Source organism: Mycteria americana, chromosome 4, assembly GCF_035582795.1.
Source record: "Mycteria americana isolate JAX WOST 10 ecotype Jacksonville Zoo and Gardens chromosome 4, USCA_MyAme_1.0, whole genome shotgun sequence".
Taxonomy (NCBI): Eukaryota; Metazoa; Chordata; class Aves; order Ciconiiformes; family Ciconiidae; genus Mycteria; species Mycteria americana.
Genome location: NC_134368.1, coordinates 72410207 through 72431056, shown reverse-complemented (window position 1 = coordinate 72431056; position 20850 = coordinate 72410207). Strand labels below are relative to the sequence as shown.

General features: G+C 39.1%; 1 protein-coding gene across 6 annotated transcripts in view; it reads right to left on the bottom strand.

The window, feature by feature from the left end:
- Nucleotides 1–20850, bottom strand: part of PTPN13 (protein tyrosine phosphatase non-receptor type 13) — a 129882-nt gene that overhangs the window by 77581 nt on the left and 31451 nt on the right. For all 6 annotated transcript variants that reach the window (XM_075500853.1, XM_075500854.1, XM_075500856.1 and 3 more), the window contains 4 exons: nt 14314–14483; nt 6551–6616; nt 3887–4072; nt 1160–1253 (listed from right to left, as the gene is read on the bottom strand). In XM_075500853.1, the coding sequence (XP_075356968.1) occupies nt 1160–1253; nt 3887–4072; nt 6551–6616; nt 14314–14483 (516 nt within the window). The remainder of the gene's footprint in view (nt 1–1159; nt 1254–3886; nt 4073–6550; nt 6617–14313; nt 14484–20850) is intronic.

Below are 20850 nucleotides of genomic sequence, written 5' to 3'. Positions count from 1 at the left end.
AGTTTCTATTGCCACTGACAACTCCATGGATTATTTTGGTTCCTGCAACTCACTGCACTGTTGCTTGATGCAAAACTAAAAAACAGAGGAATAACTCAAGCACAACAGCAACATAACTTTGTGCCAAGTTTACTGGTGGTAAATAGGCAGAGAGATCACACGAGGCGGATTAAAACCTTCTGTTGCTAACGCTTATGGTGTTGAGTATTTGTGGGTGATGTCGCATTCTGGCACCAAGATACTCCATTTACAGATAAACATTTTAAGGCAAGAATGGTCTCACCTGATTATCACATCTCACTGCCTGCATCGCAATGACTTAGAGTGGTCCAAGCTGATGCCTTATAAAATGCTCCTATCCAGCCCCACAATTCTTCCAGAAAAATATGAGACCAGTCTTTTGGAAGAATACATCCTCTTGTCTGAGAAGCCTAGCACAGAGCTGATGCTGCCACTGACCTTAAACAAGGACATCTAATGAAGTCATAGCCAGCATCAGCTGTCAACCTACATCACTTTATCCCTTTTCCTCAACAGTGGCAACAGCAACAGTCTGCCTCTGAAACAACCTGTCTCCTCCCTGCCCCTCCCCAATTTCCTCTTTCCTTATTTCCCTGAAGTAACAGTACAACCCTATCTGGCCTCCATGACCACCTCACACTGTCAAAGCACAGCAGAACTGTGATGGAACATATAATACCTCTCTAAGAAAAAACAGGGGGCAGAAAAAAGCTTTGTGTGCAGAGAAAAGAGTCCAGGGCTGCCTGGGAAGCAGGGAAGGAGGCTGTGTGCAACTAGAGCTATGAAGAGAAAGCAGAGTCCACAGGAAAGAGGAACGAAGAAAAGCTGCTTCCTGTTCCTCCTGCTGACCTACCTTCAGCTGAAGATTTCCTTTCTCCAGAAACAAAACTTTTGGCTGAGAACCTTTAACACCTGTTCCTACCATCAGGACTGAACTGGAAAAAGACATGTATTTTCCTGAAACAATTATTCTCATGTCACCACCACCACCACTTAGCTAGACACTGAACCATTAAAGTTCTGTGAATGTCAGCAAGTCCTCCACTATCCAACTTCTTTGGCCACAACATCTACCCAAACTTGGTCTTCCACAGCACTGTATTTATTGCCATAACCCTTACTGCAATGAAGCACTTACCTGTGGGAAGTCCTTTTCCCCTCAGCCTCTCCCGAATAGCCTGACTCCTGTCTGGATGCAATTTTCCATCTCCATTGCATGAAAGTTGATCCACCTGCAAAACAGGCAGTAACACAAAGTCAAATATTGAAACAGCTCACATTAGTATGAAACAAGCATCTGTTACGTAAATACACAACAGAAGTCAGTTGTGCATTCAACCAAACAGTTAAGTTCAAGTTCAGAGTGGAAATTCAAACTTTTTTCATAAAAACCAGGTTCATTAGTGAGAACACACCCTAGAATTATCCATATTTGAATAATCTGTGCATTATTTTTTACTACACATGTTATCTAATTTTTTCCACAAAGTGTAAATTAAGTTCACAAGTGTGCAACTTAAATACATTCCACACCTACAGCAAACTGAGAGACCGCAACACTCAAAAACCATGTCCCATGGTTGCAACATGACTGGAACTTGTGACTAGCCTGATGAGGTTTCTGTGTAACAGGAAGAACTCTCTTGTACCTGATAGTTTTAGGCTGATACCTCACACAATGTATCACACATGTAAAATCTCATGCATTTGTGAGAAGTCTCTTCCTTTTGTGTGTCAGGCTTAACTACTCCCATTAATTTTTAACTTTTTTTTTTTAATCTCTACTTCCCCCCCAAAAATATTTCACATGTACAATCATTCAAAGAGGAGCTTATTTGCTACAACAAAGAATCTTTAGTGAGATCTTTTGATATGGTGGGAATCAGCATAACTTGGACAGTGGCTCTGCTGGAAGGTGGGAAGGAGAAATCAAGCAGCCTTCTATCCATCACAGTTACAATGCAACTCAAGTAACATTAAACAGATTGAATCAGTCCTGTGCCACGTTGCCCTTTACAAAGTATGTTAACATGGAAAGCGAAAACATTCAAACAGGACCTCTCAGCTGTGCTTCATAGACCACCAAATGACCAGTTACAGAGCTAAGACCTCTCTAGCCTTTGATAAGGCCAATCAACATCAGAGGCACGCTGATCTTGGAACAGCAAGTTGTACTATGGTTCTGAAAAAACAATTTTATATGCTTTTCTTATTAACTTAAAAATTCCAGCACACGTACAGAGCACTAAACATTAAAAACAGCAGGGATGGCTAGCTAAGGCGCACGAAAACACAGCAGCACAGCTATGTCGTCGTTGTTCTGTCAACACTCGCTTCTATTTGGCTATTTTGCTCTTGTCTTCTTGAAAAGGCAATGCACTGACGTTATGAATTAGGTAAAAAAGGTTACTGGCAGAGGAAATCTAGAAAATCAGCACTGGATAACTGCCAGTAGTCCCACTCCTTCATTATCAACATGGTATAGGAGACAGAAGCACACCCGTTGGATTCAGCTCTCCACTGGATTTCAGTATGTGCATTTGGGACCACTATTGCTGTCTTTGGCAGGCTGGTCTAGTTTAGTCTGTCACACTAACCTCAGACTCCCTCTGAAAGCCTGCTGACAAGAACAAGATGAGGAAAAGCAGAAAATTTGCTAAGCAGAAAGGGCCATTAAGAACTTGGAGACTAATGACTCACTCTCCACAGTGGCTGTTTCTATAGGTAGTGGCCCAATTTAAGGTTTGGATCTTTATTTTAATAGCTTCACTGATTAAGGCCTTGTAGGCCTTTATTTCATTGAATCACAGACTAGCTCCACTTCTGGAGGCCTGTCACAATTAGCTGCTGCCAAATATTAGACAAATGCAGGGACCTCTCACCTCGTGCAGGCATTTCCAAACCAGATTTATGAAGAAACTATCTAACAATTAGATCACAACAAATTGTTTTTTAAAAAGGAAGTATTATCAAGTCAAAAATTTTTCTTGCAATTACAGTGCTTTCTCTCCAGACACCAATTTTTACATTGGCATAACCCTTATGAGATTAAAAAAAGGAGTTTCAATGATAGAAAACTGGATGAAATTCAGGACCATCATTGGATATCGTTCCAGCAATAATAAATCACTTGGCACTTGTTATAAACAGAACACAAGGAAAGCAAGTATTGGCCAAAGAACTATCTAACAATATTGACAATTTATAGCCTTCCTTTCTACTCAGAGCTTTGAAATTCTTTAACTGTTCTGAAATTATGTTATAATGGTTTAGGTGAAGGGAGAGGTTGCCTGTTAGGAATAGTAACTTTGCAAGATGAGTTCATGTAGTTTCTTTCACTTCGGAAAACCGTTTAACACATTTGTCATCATTAGACAAATAATGTCCTCCACAATTATCATATCCAAGAGCTGAGCAGAAGTGCAAGAGAATTGGCACACTGCCTAAAAAGTCCCTCTTCCTGTTAATAAGCAAACTCTCCAAAAGCCAAGCAAAACTTTAAAAAAGAAAATTCACAGCAATCATTTTTGAAGTATTTCAAGTAGCAACAAGTCTAAGGCTTTGCCCCAGAGTTCATCATGTTTTTTGTTCTCCTGTTTTTCCTTACTTTTCTTTCAATGAAGACAAACAGTTCAGAAAATTATCTTCTTCCTCAGAAACAGCAGTCATGAATGCATATTCCAGGAGGAATTGTCAAGTGCACAAACTGTTACAAGGGGAGAGAAGCAATTCTTTCCTTTCAACACTCATTCTTATCAAAATTGCAACATAGTAAAAACAAGTGACTGCAGAGTGACTCTGAATTAGCACCTTTGCTCTCTTCCTGCTCATTTCTATTATTCCTCAAATGCTGACACAGACTTACCCCAGACAGGCTTCCCAGAACCAGTCTGACCAACTGTTTCACATATGAAAAAGAAGGGGCACAGTTACTGTTCCTTATGTGGGCACTGCAAGCATCCAGAACAGTCCGTACAGATACACGGGCATAAATGACATCTTCACACATGCCGAGAAGTATACTGTTGAGATGATCTCCAAGTTTGATAGGCTAGTGATAAACAAAAACAGGAGGGATAGGAGATCAGTTTTAATAGTGACTTGTGGTAGACACAGAAACAAAAGACATTCAACACAGTAAAATAAATATTCACGAGATGTATTTCCTACATCATCTGAGTGCCAATTTGAAAGTCACCGTCGAGGTGGTGAAAAACCAGCGGCTGTAGATCAGGGGACAGGCATTCAGCATCTAGATTCAACAGTCTGTTCCAACACTCTACAACAGTCTGGTCCAAACAAGCTGCCTGACCTGTAAGGTCAGGACACCAATGCTTTCCTTACTCAAGGGCTTACTGACTAGTGAAAAGGTTCAGAGGAAATTTTCTTTGTTGTTTTTGAACATTCTGCCAGTCACAAGCATAAAATTCAATCTTCATTACCATCATTTTGTAACCCTCTGTCTGCTATGCTTATTTTCTACAGTTCCTCACCTCACCAATATTTTGCAGCAGCTGTGTTAGCATTTCCAAAGTCCAGTGACATCATCAAACAATATCAACAAAATGTAAGGAATAAAACAGCAAAGCCACTGGTTAAGGAAGCAGAGCTTCATATAGTTGCAGGATAACACCCATACAGGTTAAGAACAATCTAGATTTAATTCTCCTCTACCCATTCAGTTAATCCAGCACACTGTACATGGAATATGACTCCTCAGGGTATGCAATAGTCAGCGATAATACTTGTTCTCAGATGCCACAGGCACTTGGGACTTGAGCTTTCTGATCTGCAACTCTCCCAAAGTGGGTGGTTACCCACAAAGTGCAAGCATTGTCATGCTTTTTGCATCACAGGGCACTTCAAACCATTACAATCTTCCAATCTTCCCTGTATTAGTACTCTTAAACTGTACCATAAAAAGAGTATTCTGGACCACTCAGATTTAATTAACACAGGCTTTTCCCATCTATCTGTTCAGCACTTCTAACTAATGGTAAAAATCGCTCTTGTATTCAACCACACTCCCATCAGAGAAGCAGCTCATTAACCAACATAGGCAGGCAAATATGGAAAAAAAAATTTAAAAAATGGGAAAATCTGCACACGCAAATTAAAAGTAATGCCATACACAGACTGTCCTTTTGCCTCCACTAACTCCACAGGGCAGAGGCACTGCATGAGAACATCCCAAAGGTAAATTCTAGACTTTTGTTCCCCCTTTCTTTCCAGGCATACCTCACCACACTGTCTTTGGAAAAATATTGCTATACCAAAAGTTAGAGCACTCCTTACCACTGCATTACTGTGAAACTGTTGCTACAATCTAATACCAAAGGAAGAAACAAAGAAAAAGGGGACTAAAATTCATGCCTACTTTCTGCTCAACACCTACCTCTACCTACCTTAAACCACTCTCCCACTACTGCTGAATACTGTTCCTTTCATTTCCTACAAGACAGGAGAGCAAAGAAAGGGGATAGCTGCCTAAGAAAATACTGGGGCTTTTGGGATAGGCACAGTAGGCATTACAAATAAGTATCCCTAAAACAGTCATAGCTTCAAATTTTTTGACTTTTGCATTCAGGCAGCTACTTCCAAATCAGTACAACTGAGAATCCAACTACCACTCTGTTAAAGAAAATATTAGGAACCGAACACTTAAATTGCCAAAGAGCCTTTCAAAATTGCCTTCCTTACCCTTACAAATAACACCAACTAGTAGGACTGAACCCAAATATGAAACAGAAACAGCTTATCTCCTTGAGCTGCACAATGCTCTGCCAAATCCCGCAACTGCAAGTCCATCATTAAATGCTTTTTTGGATGCATTTCTATTATTTTCAATCTTTTAGATATTGACTTCTAAAAGTTTAATTGGGGGCAGGGAAGGAGCACCCAGGAAGATGATAAATCACATTATCTTCAGTCAGTTTTGGAAAGACAGTCTAGGAGTTCTGCTGGGTGTATGAAATAACCCCATTGAGCAATACCACTCGGCTCTAAGCAGTCTGTAACTATGTCTGCATTGACTGACAAGTCAATAGCAAGAGTCTACTCCCTGTTCCAAACAATTCATACCCTTTCTTGGCCATTGTGTAACCTAAGTACCTGTATGTGCCAAGTCCAGACTCACAGAAGTTACGACAGCATAGAGAACAAGTTGCTTTATTATGAGTAGAGCAACAATGTTATTTAAATATGTTTTTATATAAGCCTAAACCAAAACAAATAATTTTCTCTTTTGTCAGCAGGTTAAACTGTTGTCTTTCAGCCTGTGACACTACAGGATAGACTAGCTTAGATATATCTTCATGGAAACTAACAGAAATGTAGTATCAGCACCTTCTTTCTGCAAGACACCACCACTAGCACCCTCACACTCGACAGGAAAAAACTCCAAATACAGGAAAAAATCTTACTCTTCAGTGTCTCATTATGACACACTGCCATGTTAACTCAAATGCAGATTCAGTCAAACTATCAAGTCTGAAGTTGCAATATTAAACAAAACCAAATATAAACTTACCTGACTTTGAGGAACTTCATGGTCAGCTCCCCAAAAGAGTGCCATACCAAGAGAATAAATATGGACCTGTCATAAGACACAAGATATTTGTTAACTCATTGAACAGGACTGGAAATGCAAAGCAGAACTTTAAAGTAGAGCAACTAACTTAACATCATTTTGCCTATATATATTCTTGGTATTTAAGCTCAGTTGTCATTCAAATTGTTCTTCTCCTTTGCCATGAGGGTCAGAGAAGCAAATCCTACTGCTACAAAATGTACTGCGTCTAACCAGTGCCTCTGTCTTCTCTCCTTGATTTTAAGCTTTCATCTTACATTGAAGCCAGAAGCACATGTAATCCATGCGATGAGCCTGGTGTGGGGTACAGACTGCATGGTTGTGTCCAAGGATCCTTACAACTTTAGTCTGAAGGCAAGGCAGACCTTAGCAGGACCCAAACAGTGCGATACTACTGCAAAGAGATCCCTAAGATTGGGATCAGAGGAAAAAAAGAAATGAACAGCAGTCACCTTAATCTATTATTGATATTTTAAGATACAAATACATTCATCATTACACATATAATTAACGATTAATATAAACATTATTGACTTTAATATATCTTTAACATATTAAGCCCATCAGGACAGGGAATAAAACCTTTAAATACTGCAGAATTAAGAGCACAAACACATACTGCCCCTGTAGGTGACTGTGAAAACGAAACAGGTAAGTAAGTGCAGAAAAAGAGCAGTTTTTCCTGGACTGGACTGTATAAGTAACAGATGTTAGTGATGACTCTTTCTACCAAGTTATTACTAATATTTGTGCTACTTAAATTTGTGCTACTTAGAGCAACAAGTTTATTAAATAATTGTGCAGGCAATGAACAACAATTACAGGGACAGCAATAAATTAAAAGTGATTCGCTTAAGTCAGCCTCTTCACTAACTAAACCAAAACATCTTACTTTAGTCCTAGGTATATAGATTGACAAGATCTGTCCAGACTCAGGTACTTCATATACAGATTTTAAAAACTTAGGTGTAAATTGTGTGTACAAACGTAATGGATGGACTCGACAGAACCTTTGAAATGATAAAAATAATTTTCTTCTTCCCATACTAAATATGTAGAGTTGTTAAAAATCACACATCTAGAACTAGCTTAAGGTCGTACAAGAGAATTCACCTCTGTACTGAGGAGTCTCTTAGCCTACTCAAGACAACAAAATATATTCTCAAAGACTCAGAAAATGGATGACACATAAAAGTTTTTCTTTTTAGACCAGATTCCTTGAAAGACATTATACCATTACTGCACTGTGCCAGGAATTAACCCCAAAACACAAGTATGATGTATTTTTAGATTTCTATTGTAAAACAGAAAAAAGTTTCCTTTTTATGCATTTGGAAGAGCAATACACAGCTTTGTGATAGGGTAAGGAAGTAATTACAAAATATAATTAGAAGCAACATGTTATTAAAACTGTTCTCTTAAATTCAATGTGCTTTATTCATATAAAATTGGAATTCGACATACTCAGAGAAGAACTCCAATCCTAAATTCCTGCCACTTAAATCCTGTGGAATGGTCTCTTGTCTAGCACAGTGCGAGTCAGCGCAGGACAGAAAGGTTTCCATTAGTATAAGGCAGTGATATACCAGATACTGCTGACACATGGTTACTTACTGGTACAGTTCAGTCCAGCTGACTGACAAACACTGAAGACGGAGGAACGGGATCAGCTGGTGTGCATTCAGACACAGATTTGCAAGAAGGATATTCAGGTAGAGAAAAATAGAGAAACGATGTTTTTCTTTGTGATAAAGCTGGAGCAGAACCATGGAGGATTTCTTTGCAATCATGCTCAGAAGGGAAAACAAGGAGGCAAATTTTGTTGCCAGTGGCATGTTCTGGCAGGACTGCTGCAGTGTTGTACACAGGTGCAGATGAACCACAGGTTTATGCTAGAAGCAAATATGTAGCCAGCACAGTCTACCTAACAAGGGCTCACCCATCACCCTCCTCACCCAGAAAGAAGGCACTGGCCACCAAAGTAAGGTCCCATGTGAAGAACAGAATAGGGCAGAAGTCACAGACAAGCATCAAGGCTTCTCAGTTAATACCACTGCCCCATTGAACCAGAAACATTATCTTTCAAATACTGAGAAAACTGTTCCGTATCTGGTTTATTACCCTTTCAACTGAAATACTAGAAAGTCTTCCTTACATATCCAGATATACCACAGCTATACAGAAAAAGGTGAATATACTTTCAGGGTAATAATGCATGCAGAAAAAACCTTTTCAGAAAAAAAAGCAACACACAAAAAACAAACAAACAAACAATTAAAAAAAAAGTTCCCCAACCACTCCTGTCCCCCAAAAATGCAAGAACAGCACTTAAAAAATCCATTATCAAAATTGTTAATTCTAATCAGAGAAGTAGTCATGGTCCTAAGTCTGTCGGTGTTCAAGAAACGTTTGGACAATGCTCTTAGATATATGACTTAATTTTTGGGTTGCCCTCTGTGTAGTCTGGAGTTGGACTCGATGATCCTTGCAGGTCCCTTCCAACTCAGGATATTCTATCATTCTATGATTCTAAACTTCAACATAATGGAAGATATTTCCAAAATCAAGAAGTGCATCATCCTCAACAAAAATATTATTGTACAACCATGCAATCAGACCTCTAAACTAAAACATGCTACCCTACTAATCTATCTGAAAACCACTTTCAAAATAAAAGTGAAGTGAAACAGTTTGTGATGCGGTACTCCATCAACTACATCAATGGTATTTCAAGCTTTATATTAGCTTAAGGAGGTTCTCCAAATACAGCATTTCAAAGTTACTTGCAAGCCACTACTACATAGAAAACAAAAATGTGTCCACTACATATCAGTTAAACTCATTTTTGGATTTTAACATAATGCCTTGCACACATATCATGCAACTCTCTCCTACTTCATACACTTCAGCTTCAAAAATCAGACAAATAGTCATATTGCTGCTCGACTGGTGTTTTGACAGTTCCCCTTACGAATTTCTAACTGCTTATTATAGTTTGACAGCCTTAGGTTGTGTCAGATAGTCAGGAGGGAAAAAACCCAAAATAATTAAATCCCACAACAGTCTGTTTACAAGATCATCACTGCTTGAGGTTGGTGCAGCATTACATCAAGTTCCTTTCATAAGAGAGAATTCCAGCACGAAAACTAGGCAAAAAACATCTATTGAAAAATTGTGTTGTAAAAACCCAAGAATTTTGCTAATTTCAAATGATCAGTAACTCATAGTGTTTTTGTACAATACTACCTAATAAGCATTCATATTTAAAATACCCTTCTCTCTCTCTCTCTCCAGATGAGGTAACCTTTGATTTAGAGGCATATAACATGTATCTCTTAAAAATGAAAGCATTTATTCAAAAATTCTAGTTTATTTTTGTATTATCATACTTCTAATATTTTCCACAATATATAAATCAACATCAAATTCATTTCCCAAATTAAGCTTTCATTATAATTTTGAATGGTTTGCTTACTCTATTTCCAATAAGCTTGCAGTTACCTCAGACTTATTTTGTATTCAAATTGACTGGGTGTCTTGGAATCAAAAGGGTATTTGTTGACTGACTATCATTTTTTCTAATATTTATCCTTGAATACACTGTTACTTTGTGTTAGCAAGTAAAGTCATAACTCAAGAGATGAATGCAACCTTGCCACTCTCTGTTACAAGGCTTTTAGAAACAAGACATTTTTCTGCCTTCAGCAGCTTTCAGACATGGTCCGATTTCAGAAGAACAACCACAAAGGAAAACACCGAAGATTCCAGTAAATGAATTCAGTGAACTACAGCAAGTTGTGACAGAAAGGAGAAAGAAAAGAAAAAAAAAAAAGTTTAAATATGTAAAAGCTACCACCGTCAGCACGTGCAAAGCAAGATCTAAGAAACGTGAAGTCAACATATCAAGACAAATAACCAGTGTACCATCCAACACACAGTTTAATACAAATGTAAAGGGAAACAGACAAAAAAAAGAAGGATGCACATAAGCTATTTATCAGCCCTACTAACTTCAACTAATAAAACCATAATAGGATAAGAGGTTTTGTACAAAGCTATGTTTCAGGTAGCTTTCTCCTTCTATATAAGCAAGTAATCAAATAAACCCAAGAGGACTGATAGGTTTGAAGCATTTCACGCAAACGTACTATACTGTGTAGTCCCCAACCAGGGGATTATAGACCAGTATTACAGATACTCCAGCCTTTTTTTTTTTTTTTCCTTGATGCATTATCAAAGATTATTTTTACATATACTGGTATATATCATTGCCATCATGAAAAGACTTCAATTCTTTATACACAACAGTAGATTTCTAAGAATTCAACTGGAGGGTCTCACATGAGCGAATGCAGGATGAGTAACTCACAGATCCCATCTTCAGATTATGGCTGTCCTTCACTGCACCCAGACTTGACTATCACATCAGGAGAACAGCTGTGTGATTTATCCACAAGGCTTTAAACTGAGAACAAGAATGATAGCAGCAAGTTTTCTTCAAATGTTTTTGTACCATCCCAGGCTTTCAGAACAGTTAATTTTGCCTCCCCAGTGTGTGCAAAACACACAAAAAAATCAAGTAGAGTTCACAGAATCACAGAATCACAGAATCGTATAGGTTGGAAAAGACCTTTAAGATCATCAAGTCCAACCGTAACCCTAACACTACCAAGACCACCACTACACCATGTCCCTAAGCACCTCATCCAAATGTCCTTTAAATACCTCCAGGGATGGTGACTCAACCACTTCCCTGGGCAGCCTGTTCCAATGCTTCATAACCCTTTCAGTGAAGAAAAACTTCCTACTATCCAGTCTAAACCTCCCCTGGCGCAACTTGAGGCCATTTCCTCTTGTCCTATCACTTGTTACCTGGGAGAAGAGACCGACCCCCACCTCTCTACAACCTCCTTTCAGGTAGTGGTAGAGAGCAATAAGGTCTCCCCTCAGCCTCCTTTTCTCCAGGCTAAACAGTCCCAGCTCCCTCAGCCGCTCCTCATAAGATTTCTGCTCCAGACCCTTCACCAGCTTCGTTGCCCTTCTCTGCACACGCTCCAGCACCTCAATGTCTCTCTTGTAGTGGGGGGCCCAAAACTGAACACAGTATTCAAGGTGCAGCCTCACCAGTGCCGAGTACAGGGGCACGATCACTTCCCTAGTCCTGCTGGCCATGCTATTTTTGACACAAGCCAGGATGCCATTGGGTTTCTTGGCCGCCTGGGCACACTGCTGGCTCATATTCAGGCGGCTGTCAACTAACACCCCCACGTCCTTCTCTGCCAGGCAGCTTTCCAGCCACTCTTCCCCAAGCCTATAGCGTTGCATGGGGTTGCTGTGGCCCAAGTGCAGGACTTTGCACTTGGCCTTGTTAAACCTCATACAATTGACCTCGGCCCATCGATCCAGCCTGTCCAGGTCCCTCTGCAGAGCCTGCCTACCCTCCAGCAGATCAACACTCCCACACAACTTGGTGTCATCTGCAAACTTGCTGAGAGTGCACTTGATCCCTTCGTCCAGATCATTGATAAAGATATTAAACAGAACTGGCCCCAACACCGAGCCCTGGGGAACACCGCTTGTGACCGGCCGCCAACCGGAGTAAACTCCATTCACCACCACTCTTTGGGTCCGGCTGTGCAGCCAGTTCTTTACCCAGCGAAGAGTACACCCGTCCAAGCCATGAGCATCCAGTTTCTCCAGGAGAATGCTGTGGGAAACAGTGTCAAAGGCTTTACTGAAGTCTAGATAGACAACATCCACACAAACCAGGTTCAAACACAAACCAGGTTAATTCATCTCAAGCCCAAAGCCTGAAGCTTCAACTTAATGGTAAAGCTGAATACCCCAAGCTAAAGCGTTTTATTTAGTTTTTATGTGACTGTATAAGTACTTTGCTTATGTAAAGCCAAAGCTTGTCTATTTCTACATCCAATTGCTTCCCAATGAAAACAGCAACACAGCTGCTGCAGCCTAGAGTCTCAATTTTATCATCACCTTCCAGCGAACAAGGTTATACTGATATCATAAAATAAATTCACACAGCCATAAACGGAGAGGATTAATCAGTGCTGCACAAGTGCAGAATGCCAGTATTTGGTCATTGCCTATTGATACGCTCTGTGCTGGAGTTTACAGGCCACAGTGGTCCCTCTGAGTATTTCCTTCCTAAAGATTAAGAAACATCATAGCATGGCTGTTAATAGTAACAGTTGTCTATTTATTTCAAAAAGAAAAAAGTAACATTATGAATACTGGCACAGAACAAAGAATGCAATCAGCTCTGACAAAGATCACAAACATGTCATTTCAAAACTTTTTTCTGGCATTTTTAAAGGCCTGTTTTGTATATTAACTTCAGAGTTGGCACTAGAGGTAATGTTACTGTCTTCAGCAGTGTTGTCTCTCTTAAAAGAAGATAAACAATTCCAACAGCATGACTACAGAGCTTGGCAGCTGCATCCTACATAAACGATCCCGAATTTGCATTGATGTCAGTGTTATTCTTACTTCTCTATTAAAACTTTCAACCTAGGTTGCTAATTGCTTATAGTTTTGTCATAGATAAAACTATATACATATTTTATTATACCATTAATTTTGACTATCCTGCAGGGCAAGAAGGCTGTCTAAAGGGCTTGTGAGTAACTGAGGAAACAGTGATTTTCGGTAGGTATTCGGTGATATAGTCCTAAACAAAACTGACTATATACAAGGTTTAGAAGAAAAAAAAGCCGCAAACACAAAACATTCAACACAGAAAAACATGTTTTAATAGTTCTTGTGCACACAACAGCAATTGATGCCAATACCTGTTTCCTCTGGAGTAAGAGCATGTTGCTGTTCTTCCTGGAGGAAGACTGCCAAATGTCGTAATTGTTCCCAGATTACAACACTCACTGCGGCTAGCTTCCTTCTCTAAGGATTACCAATCCAGAAAAGCCAAGCAGATGGAAATAGAGCTCAGCTTCCTTCTTACTCCCACCTCTAAATATCTTTGACTAGGCCAAGGGAATGGGTTTTCTGGGGAAAGCATTACCATTTGCAACAAATTATTGTTAAGAAAACATTTGAGAAGCTAGTCATTTTGACTGTGCGTATCAATGACCTGGAGGAGATCACATATACAAACCTTACCTGCCTGAATATCTACCCTTGGGGAAGAGTTAAAAAAGGAAGGTGGAAAGGAACAATTTTGCACACAACTGAGGAATACTTATGTTAATTAAAACAAGCCTTTTCTTCAGAGATGAGTGTAGGACTATCCCATTTTTTGAAGCCCTGGACTGCTTGAGTAATTCCTTTGCTTACCTCTCAGATGCATTTTGCCAAAAAAAATTTTAAAAACCCTCAAATTGTTGATGAAAAGTGAAATCTTTCAGAAAAAGAAGGTGAAGTGTTGCTTACTACTAGTTCGTGGTCAGTTATTCTGTGCATCCATTGCCCAAGTATGGCTGTCAGTGGCACACACATGACACGGACCAGCACACAGACACTTCTTCATAAGTGCATACAACCATAATCACTATTCCACTTCTACAGACAAAAGCAAAGTAGGAGGATCCCTCCCCCTCTCACAAAAGAAATGAACAACTACACATACAAATCAAAAACCACCACGAGAAAAAAAGGACAGTTTAAAGCTATTTTGTGAAGGGATCAACAGCGAAAGACAACAGCTGTCTCCCAAGGAAGAGGTACTGTACCTTTTCAATGTCTGACAGAGATGATAGAGAATGGTTCTGCAGAACCTCCGGTGCTGTGAACGCTCGCAGGTCTTGTTGGGAGACATTTGCATCAGTAAACGATACACTGCCAGATGGAAGCAACAGGAGAGACCATGGAGAAATGATGAATCCCAGAACAGCAGGATCAGCTGTATTTGAAAGGAAAAAAAACCCCTGAAATTAAAGCCATGTTGTTTGATGCCCTTGCTTGATATATTTTCTTTGCTCAAAGACACATTTAATATCAGCCTACATATTATTAATGGAATACATTCATGTTTCCTTTTTCACCTGTGGTGCTTCATAACCACGACAACCTCAATTTTAATCACACTAAGGAGTAACACCTATCTTTTTTTACTATTCTTTGCTATTATTCATACCAGCAAGTTCAGGAAGAGCCTGCTAAAATACTCACAAGCTCTCCTGTCCTCAGTTTATTTCATTTATGTTACAGTCGACCTATAAAATGATCACATTTTGCAGTGTACATGTCATTAAGGCTAATTCCTACAATAAGAATGGAGTTAACTGCCATACTAATATAGCACTGCTGCAGCAGCAATGATCTGAAGAGAGAAGACAAAGTTAGTAGAGACAGGAAATACTCCTTGTTAGAGTAGCTGATAGAACTGGACAAAACTGAAAAGTTTTGGGGCTCAGAAGTCCTTTTTAGCCTAAAGAAAAAAAGTATTGCAAAAGTGAAAAAGAAAAGAATAATTCTAGGCAGCAGTGGAAATGGGCAAAAGAATAAACCTGAAACCTTAGTAAGATTGCCCATTCAAACCCTGTGAATAATACTTGAAAATAGCAAAACAAGCACTGAAATTGGAGAAGTGACAAAGAAAACTTCCTACATCATGAATATGCAATTTGCCAGCTAGGTTTTTGATGTCTGATAATACTCCTGTCAAGCTTCTGGCCACAGACCTACTTAAAAAAAAAGGGGGGGGGGGGGGGGAACAGGCCACATGCACAGGGGAAGGTGTTAAACCCCCAAATCTACCTTGAAAGTAAAAGTTTACTAAGGCAGGAAAAAGAGAGACCATTTCCTTGAGTCAAAATATTTTTTTCTACACCTCAGTAAATCAGGTCAGTTTCACTGAAGGAGGCATAAGCTTTTATTTAAGTAAAAGTTAACTGTTATTTATCCATAGGCAAAGAGGCAGTTGCTCTGTTTTCTGCTACATGATATATCAAAGATCTGATGAAACACACATTTGAAAGGTAAGTCTTTCTTTTCTCTCTACCTAAGTAAGCAACAACAGCAGAATAATAATTTTCTCCTCCAGCCCCACCACTAACATTTTCCAGTCTCCTGTCAGCTTAGGATGTTCCTACAGTGCTGGTTCTTGCCTGTTCAATTATCTTGTAATCTAGAATATTTCTAATATCCTAGGAAATGTATTAAATTACTGCTTGCAGGTATCAGATGTAAAAGGATCTACCAAGTAAGTCCTTCAATTTCTTCAACTCCTCTTCCTCCAAAAGAAGCTAAGAAATTGCTTTTAGGCTTTCTACATTCTGTGATATGAAAGCAAAACTATATTAATAACTTGGCAGTACAATTGTCCAGAAAAACGTTCCCAACTTTCAGATCCTGAAGCTCAGAAAGTTTCCCCTCCTACCAATGTGTGCAAGAGATATCATTCAGTAGAGAACCCAATAATTCATTTTTCAGTCTAAACCTAACATATACATTTTTCTGAACATACTACATAAATTTTCTGAACATACATTTTTCTGAACATACATCACTATGCAGAATTTTGCTTGAAAAAGGAAAAGAGACCATTGAGGACGACAAACTTTCTAGAAATGGAAAGATCCTACAGAGTCTACTTCAAGTAGTTATTTCAAGTTGTTTAATCACCTGAGAACCAAAGAAGTTTGTTATAGTTTTTCTAATGGATTTTAAAATGCCAGTGTGTTTTGCTGAAAGCCAGTATGACAAGCTTAGGATTCACAGTGCAGAATTGGTTTCCCCCTGCTTTGCTTTTTATGACATACAAGAGAGGCTCAGTCTTCTTGCCTCAGGGGAGTCTATTTCACCGCTCTGGCTTCCTCTCCTGGATCCAAAAGAAGTAAGTAATTGATGGATGGTATCTCTGATCATGTAGGCTAAACTGATTTAAGCTCTCACACAGAACTGCTGAGCTCCCCATGGAAACCAGAGGTCTTTGTCACATACCAAAAAAAAAAAAAAAAAAAGCCTCAAAACACCCTAAAAAATACCAAATACAAAATCCTACATGATGATACCTCTCTTACACACAGAAGACAAGCTCTCAGGGGGTTTTCCTATCCTTTTTCAGTAAGTAAAATTGCAAGGGACAAAGCAATATATGTTACTTGAACCTACCAATGTCAATATAAGCTAAACTAAATAAAACATATGGCTCAACTAACAAGCTGTACAAGTACCTTTCTGTTGCTAGACCTCCCCCAGTGTGAATTCAAATACTTCCAAATATTGAATTTATCAAGGTGTTATAAGAAAAATAAAATCCAACCAACAACCAAAGAATTGTATTTGCTGAGCTACTTGAACAACATCATATAAATTTGATCAAGAGAAGAAATCCTAAATTTCGTGCAGACATTAATTACCAATCCTTACATCACAGTATGCATTTTCTCTCTTCCCCACAGCAATCCAATAGACCCCCAGCTACAAAAAGATTTAAGCCTGGAATCACTCTCTTTAATGGCCATGACAAAATATCTGCTTGATACAGTAGTAAAAATAATGAATCATGTCCCAGATCATGGTTTCACCACAGTGTGTAGCAAGACACTTGGCATGAAGCAAAAGACATTACCTCTACAGACACCTTCTCTAGCATGGCCAACTGCAAAACCAGAGTTCAGAAATATCTCATATTGTGAAAAAGCCATCAAATATGTCAATTTAAAAATAAGATGAGCTGAAGAAAACTCTCCCAGCAAGAACTTTAAACACCACATATGGTGAAAGTAGTGGAAATTGACTTCAATCAACTGAATTAAATAAAATTTTAATTAAGAATGAAAATAACGTTATTTTTAATTACGAATGAAAATAACATGAAAATAATCTGTTCCTCCCAGCCCCAGGAGATGACATTTTGCACTATACCTCTAACCCCACTTCCTCTGAAACAAAACAGAACAACTGCTGTTCACTGTTGTGGCTGTAAGTTCAGATGCTAAACAAAAGAAATGTAAAGATGGAAAGACCCTTCCTATGATACATTCATAAGAAAATATTATGTTATATAGAAAAGCATTTTTAGAAAGAAGACCTTAGTTGGCCATCAACTTCCAAAAATAACCCTGCAGGTAACTACTGGATTTTTTACTAGTTCTGTGTGTATATACCGCTGATATAAAAAAAGAAACATTTTAAAATATTGTAAGATTTCTGCTTAGAAGCCCCAACTCAGGAACCTTAAATAATGTGGAGGTTTTATCCTTAACATTTTGTATGACAAAGACTTTAAATACATATGAACTCTTCATATTCTGAAACATACTACAGAAAGAAGAGTTAATGAGATGGAAACACGATTTAGTTTTAAGAACAATAAAAACCCCCCACATTTAGCCTGAAGACTGAAGTCTTCTCCAAACAAACTTCGGAGCATGCATTTGTCCCATACAGATGTAGAGGCTGAATTTATTGATCCACGTAAAATACTTCTGTCCACACTCAACAATCTTCATGATCTGAAGCAATGTACAATGAATGTGATTAATTGCAAGTTTAGAAAAAGGGCTGATTTTGCCGACATTTTCTTAGCTTCCTGTCTTAGCAGCTTTTAACTAATACGGCAGATCATACTGCCTACATCACAACCTTGGGAATCTAATGTACCGTTACAAAGGATGAAAATAAAATAACTCATTCTCCATTTCCTTCCATAAGGTACACATCGCAAACCAAAATAACTGTCTCAAAGCTCCTACTATGCAGATTTAACCTAAGAAAAATATTTTGAAGTAACTCTACTCTTACCCTTTCACTTGTTTGTACCATGGAAAAAAAAAGTAACGAAGATGCAATGCATCAAATAGCCAGGGACCATAGGAAAACAACAGAAACCAGTTTCCAGTCATAATATTCATGTAATTTTCTGTTTAGGCTTTCAGAAGAATTTACAAGACCATTTAGGGAAACGTACTCCCCAAAACACAGGGGAAAATGACAAAAAAAAGATATTTCAAACCCCTCTTTCTAAAAGCACTGGAATTCAGGTTATGGCTCCTGGACAAATTTCTATCCAGTAGGCCTTCAACTGCAGTAGAGCTGCCAGCCTTCTGAGTTAACTCCAGAACTATGCAACTTGGTAACAAAACACTTCTGAGAGCACAGTTTATCAAGCAGTGCCAAGACAGAGATAAATAGTGTGGTCTTAAAGTGAGAGAGTGAACTGGTTTTAAATGCAATAAAACCTGAAATAATCTTCAGCTACATCGCATCTGCCAAACAAATTACTTTTAAAACAGTCCTTTACATGGTTTAACAGGATACAAGTAGCCAAAGACAAAAACAACCCACCACATTATAAGAGACAGTAAGTTCAGGCAGAAATTTAAAATGGGTCCAATTTACAATATTGATGGCAGGTAATTCTGAATTCCCAAACTACATACACAATTCAAGCTCCTTCAGTTTTGTTTCTTTTTTCCTACTTCTCTCTTAGGCCACGGCCATTAGCAAAAATGGTCGGAAGTGATGTATGTTTCAGCTCTTTCAGGACACAAAAGAAATACCTTAAAAAAGAACAGAACAACCCCAAAACATACACAAGGTTTTCAACACTCAGCTCATCTTTCTCTTTGCTTCGCTCTATAGCCCTCACTGAGACAAGATTTCTCCTAGCGCAAAGGAACCTGAAGATTTTTATGGTTAGGCCAGGTTGGAGGCAGGCAGACCACCAATGCACCTCTAGACAGGCCAGGATTATACCAGCAGAAGGGACCACTTAAGTCCTATACTCCTCTGAGCTGGTGCAGCATGTCCCTGCATGCCTGGTGTGCAGGGGAAGCAGTGTTGCAGCGCTTCTGCTCCCTCTCCCTTGGGCACAAAGGGATGGGACTGAGCAGAGAGCTCTGATGTGATACTGAACCACTTGGAAACCAGCAGCACAGGGAGAAACACTAAGAGGCTAACTGAAATTTACTCTTTCCTGAGAATACTGGAGCAAGAAACATGGTGAACAATTTGTTTCTGAGATCACCCATGTTGTTCCTGAGATGCACCCCATCAGCGTAACACCACACTACACTTTATTGTTACTTTGACCACATCCAGCAGAGAGTTCTGGAAAAAGTGCAAGTAGTAACTGAGCCTCACTTGGGGGGAGGGTGGGGGTGGGTGGTGGTGGTGTAAAAAAAACAAAAACAAAAAAACCCCAAACCACCACCAAAAAACACAAAAGCCTGATCTCTTTTCTTCTCAGCAACCAAAAGATCAAATGTTACCAGAGGTGAAAAAAAATCATTCCTCAACAGTTATTGGTAAAGGGAAATAACAATCATTTAATGCCTGCCAGCAATCAGTGGCTGGAGAATGAGGATTTCCCTCCCCACCCCACCCCACATTGCGTTTTCCCTCCTGTCAGCCAAAACAATCCATTTCCCCTCTCCATCCCAACTAGGTCTACGACTACTTGGGAGCCACCACTAGTTCCCATCAACACATTGCGCACTTTGCCTTCCTTCTTTTCATTATACTTACCTAAGCTAAGCAGATGCAATAGTACGACCATCCACAAGATTTACAGGTCCCAAACCCCACAATTGTCCTTCTTCACATCCACTTTCAGATGATACCACTTTTCTTTACATAAATCATTTCCCATATACAAATTTGCAAGACAGTCAATTTGTAAAGTCTCTCTTGTCTTTGCTCAACCTGCCTTTCTATTATCAGACTCGTTTTTTCCCCTTCTCTTCCCCCTACCTTTAAACATGTCTTGAAAGGTCCAACTATTTTCAGAATCCACAATACATGCTTTAGCATAGGAGTGGCCTAAGTGACATATTAAGTCTTCCCCGCTTTCAAGTTTTGATAAATCTTTTCCAGTTAAACCTACCAAATTAGAGGGACGCCTGCTTTATAATTCTCAGCAGCAGAGAGCACAGCATGCTCCTTACACTTATATGCTCACATTTGAGATACTTCACTTCAAAGACCTGTTCCTTTGACCTCATGGAGTACTGAGTACAAGATACAGCATGTCTGAAACAGCTGATACACCCTCTCAACAACAAAATAGTTATTGCAGATAATTAAACAGATGTAAGAGAAGGGCAGGTCTGGTATCGGCCTTTTCAAATCTCCAGATTAATCTCAATGTCACTAGTACAACTGATGTCAGATCTGTGGCTGAGTACTAGATTGTCTTTCTCCTCCATTTAACAGCTTATAATATGCTGACAAGACAGCTACCAGAGTTGATCTTCTAAATCAGTGATTAGCAACTGGGCATTTCAATCTAATCTTTCATTGCTTATAATGATTGAAATAAA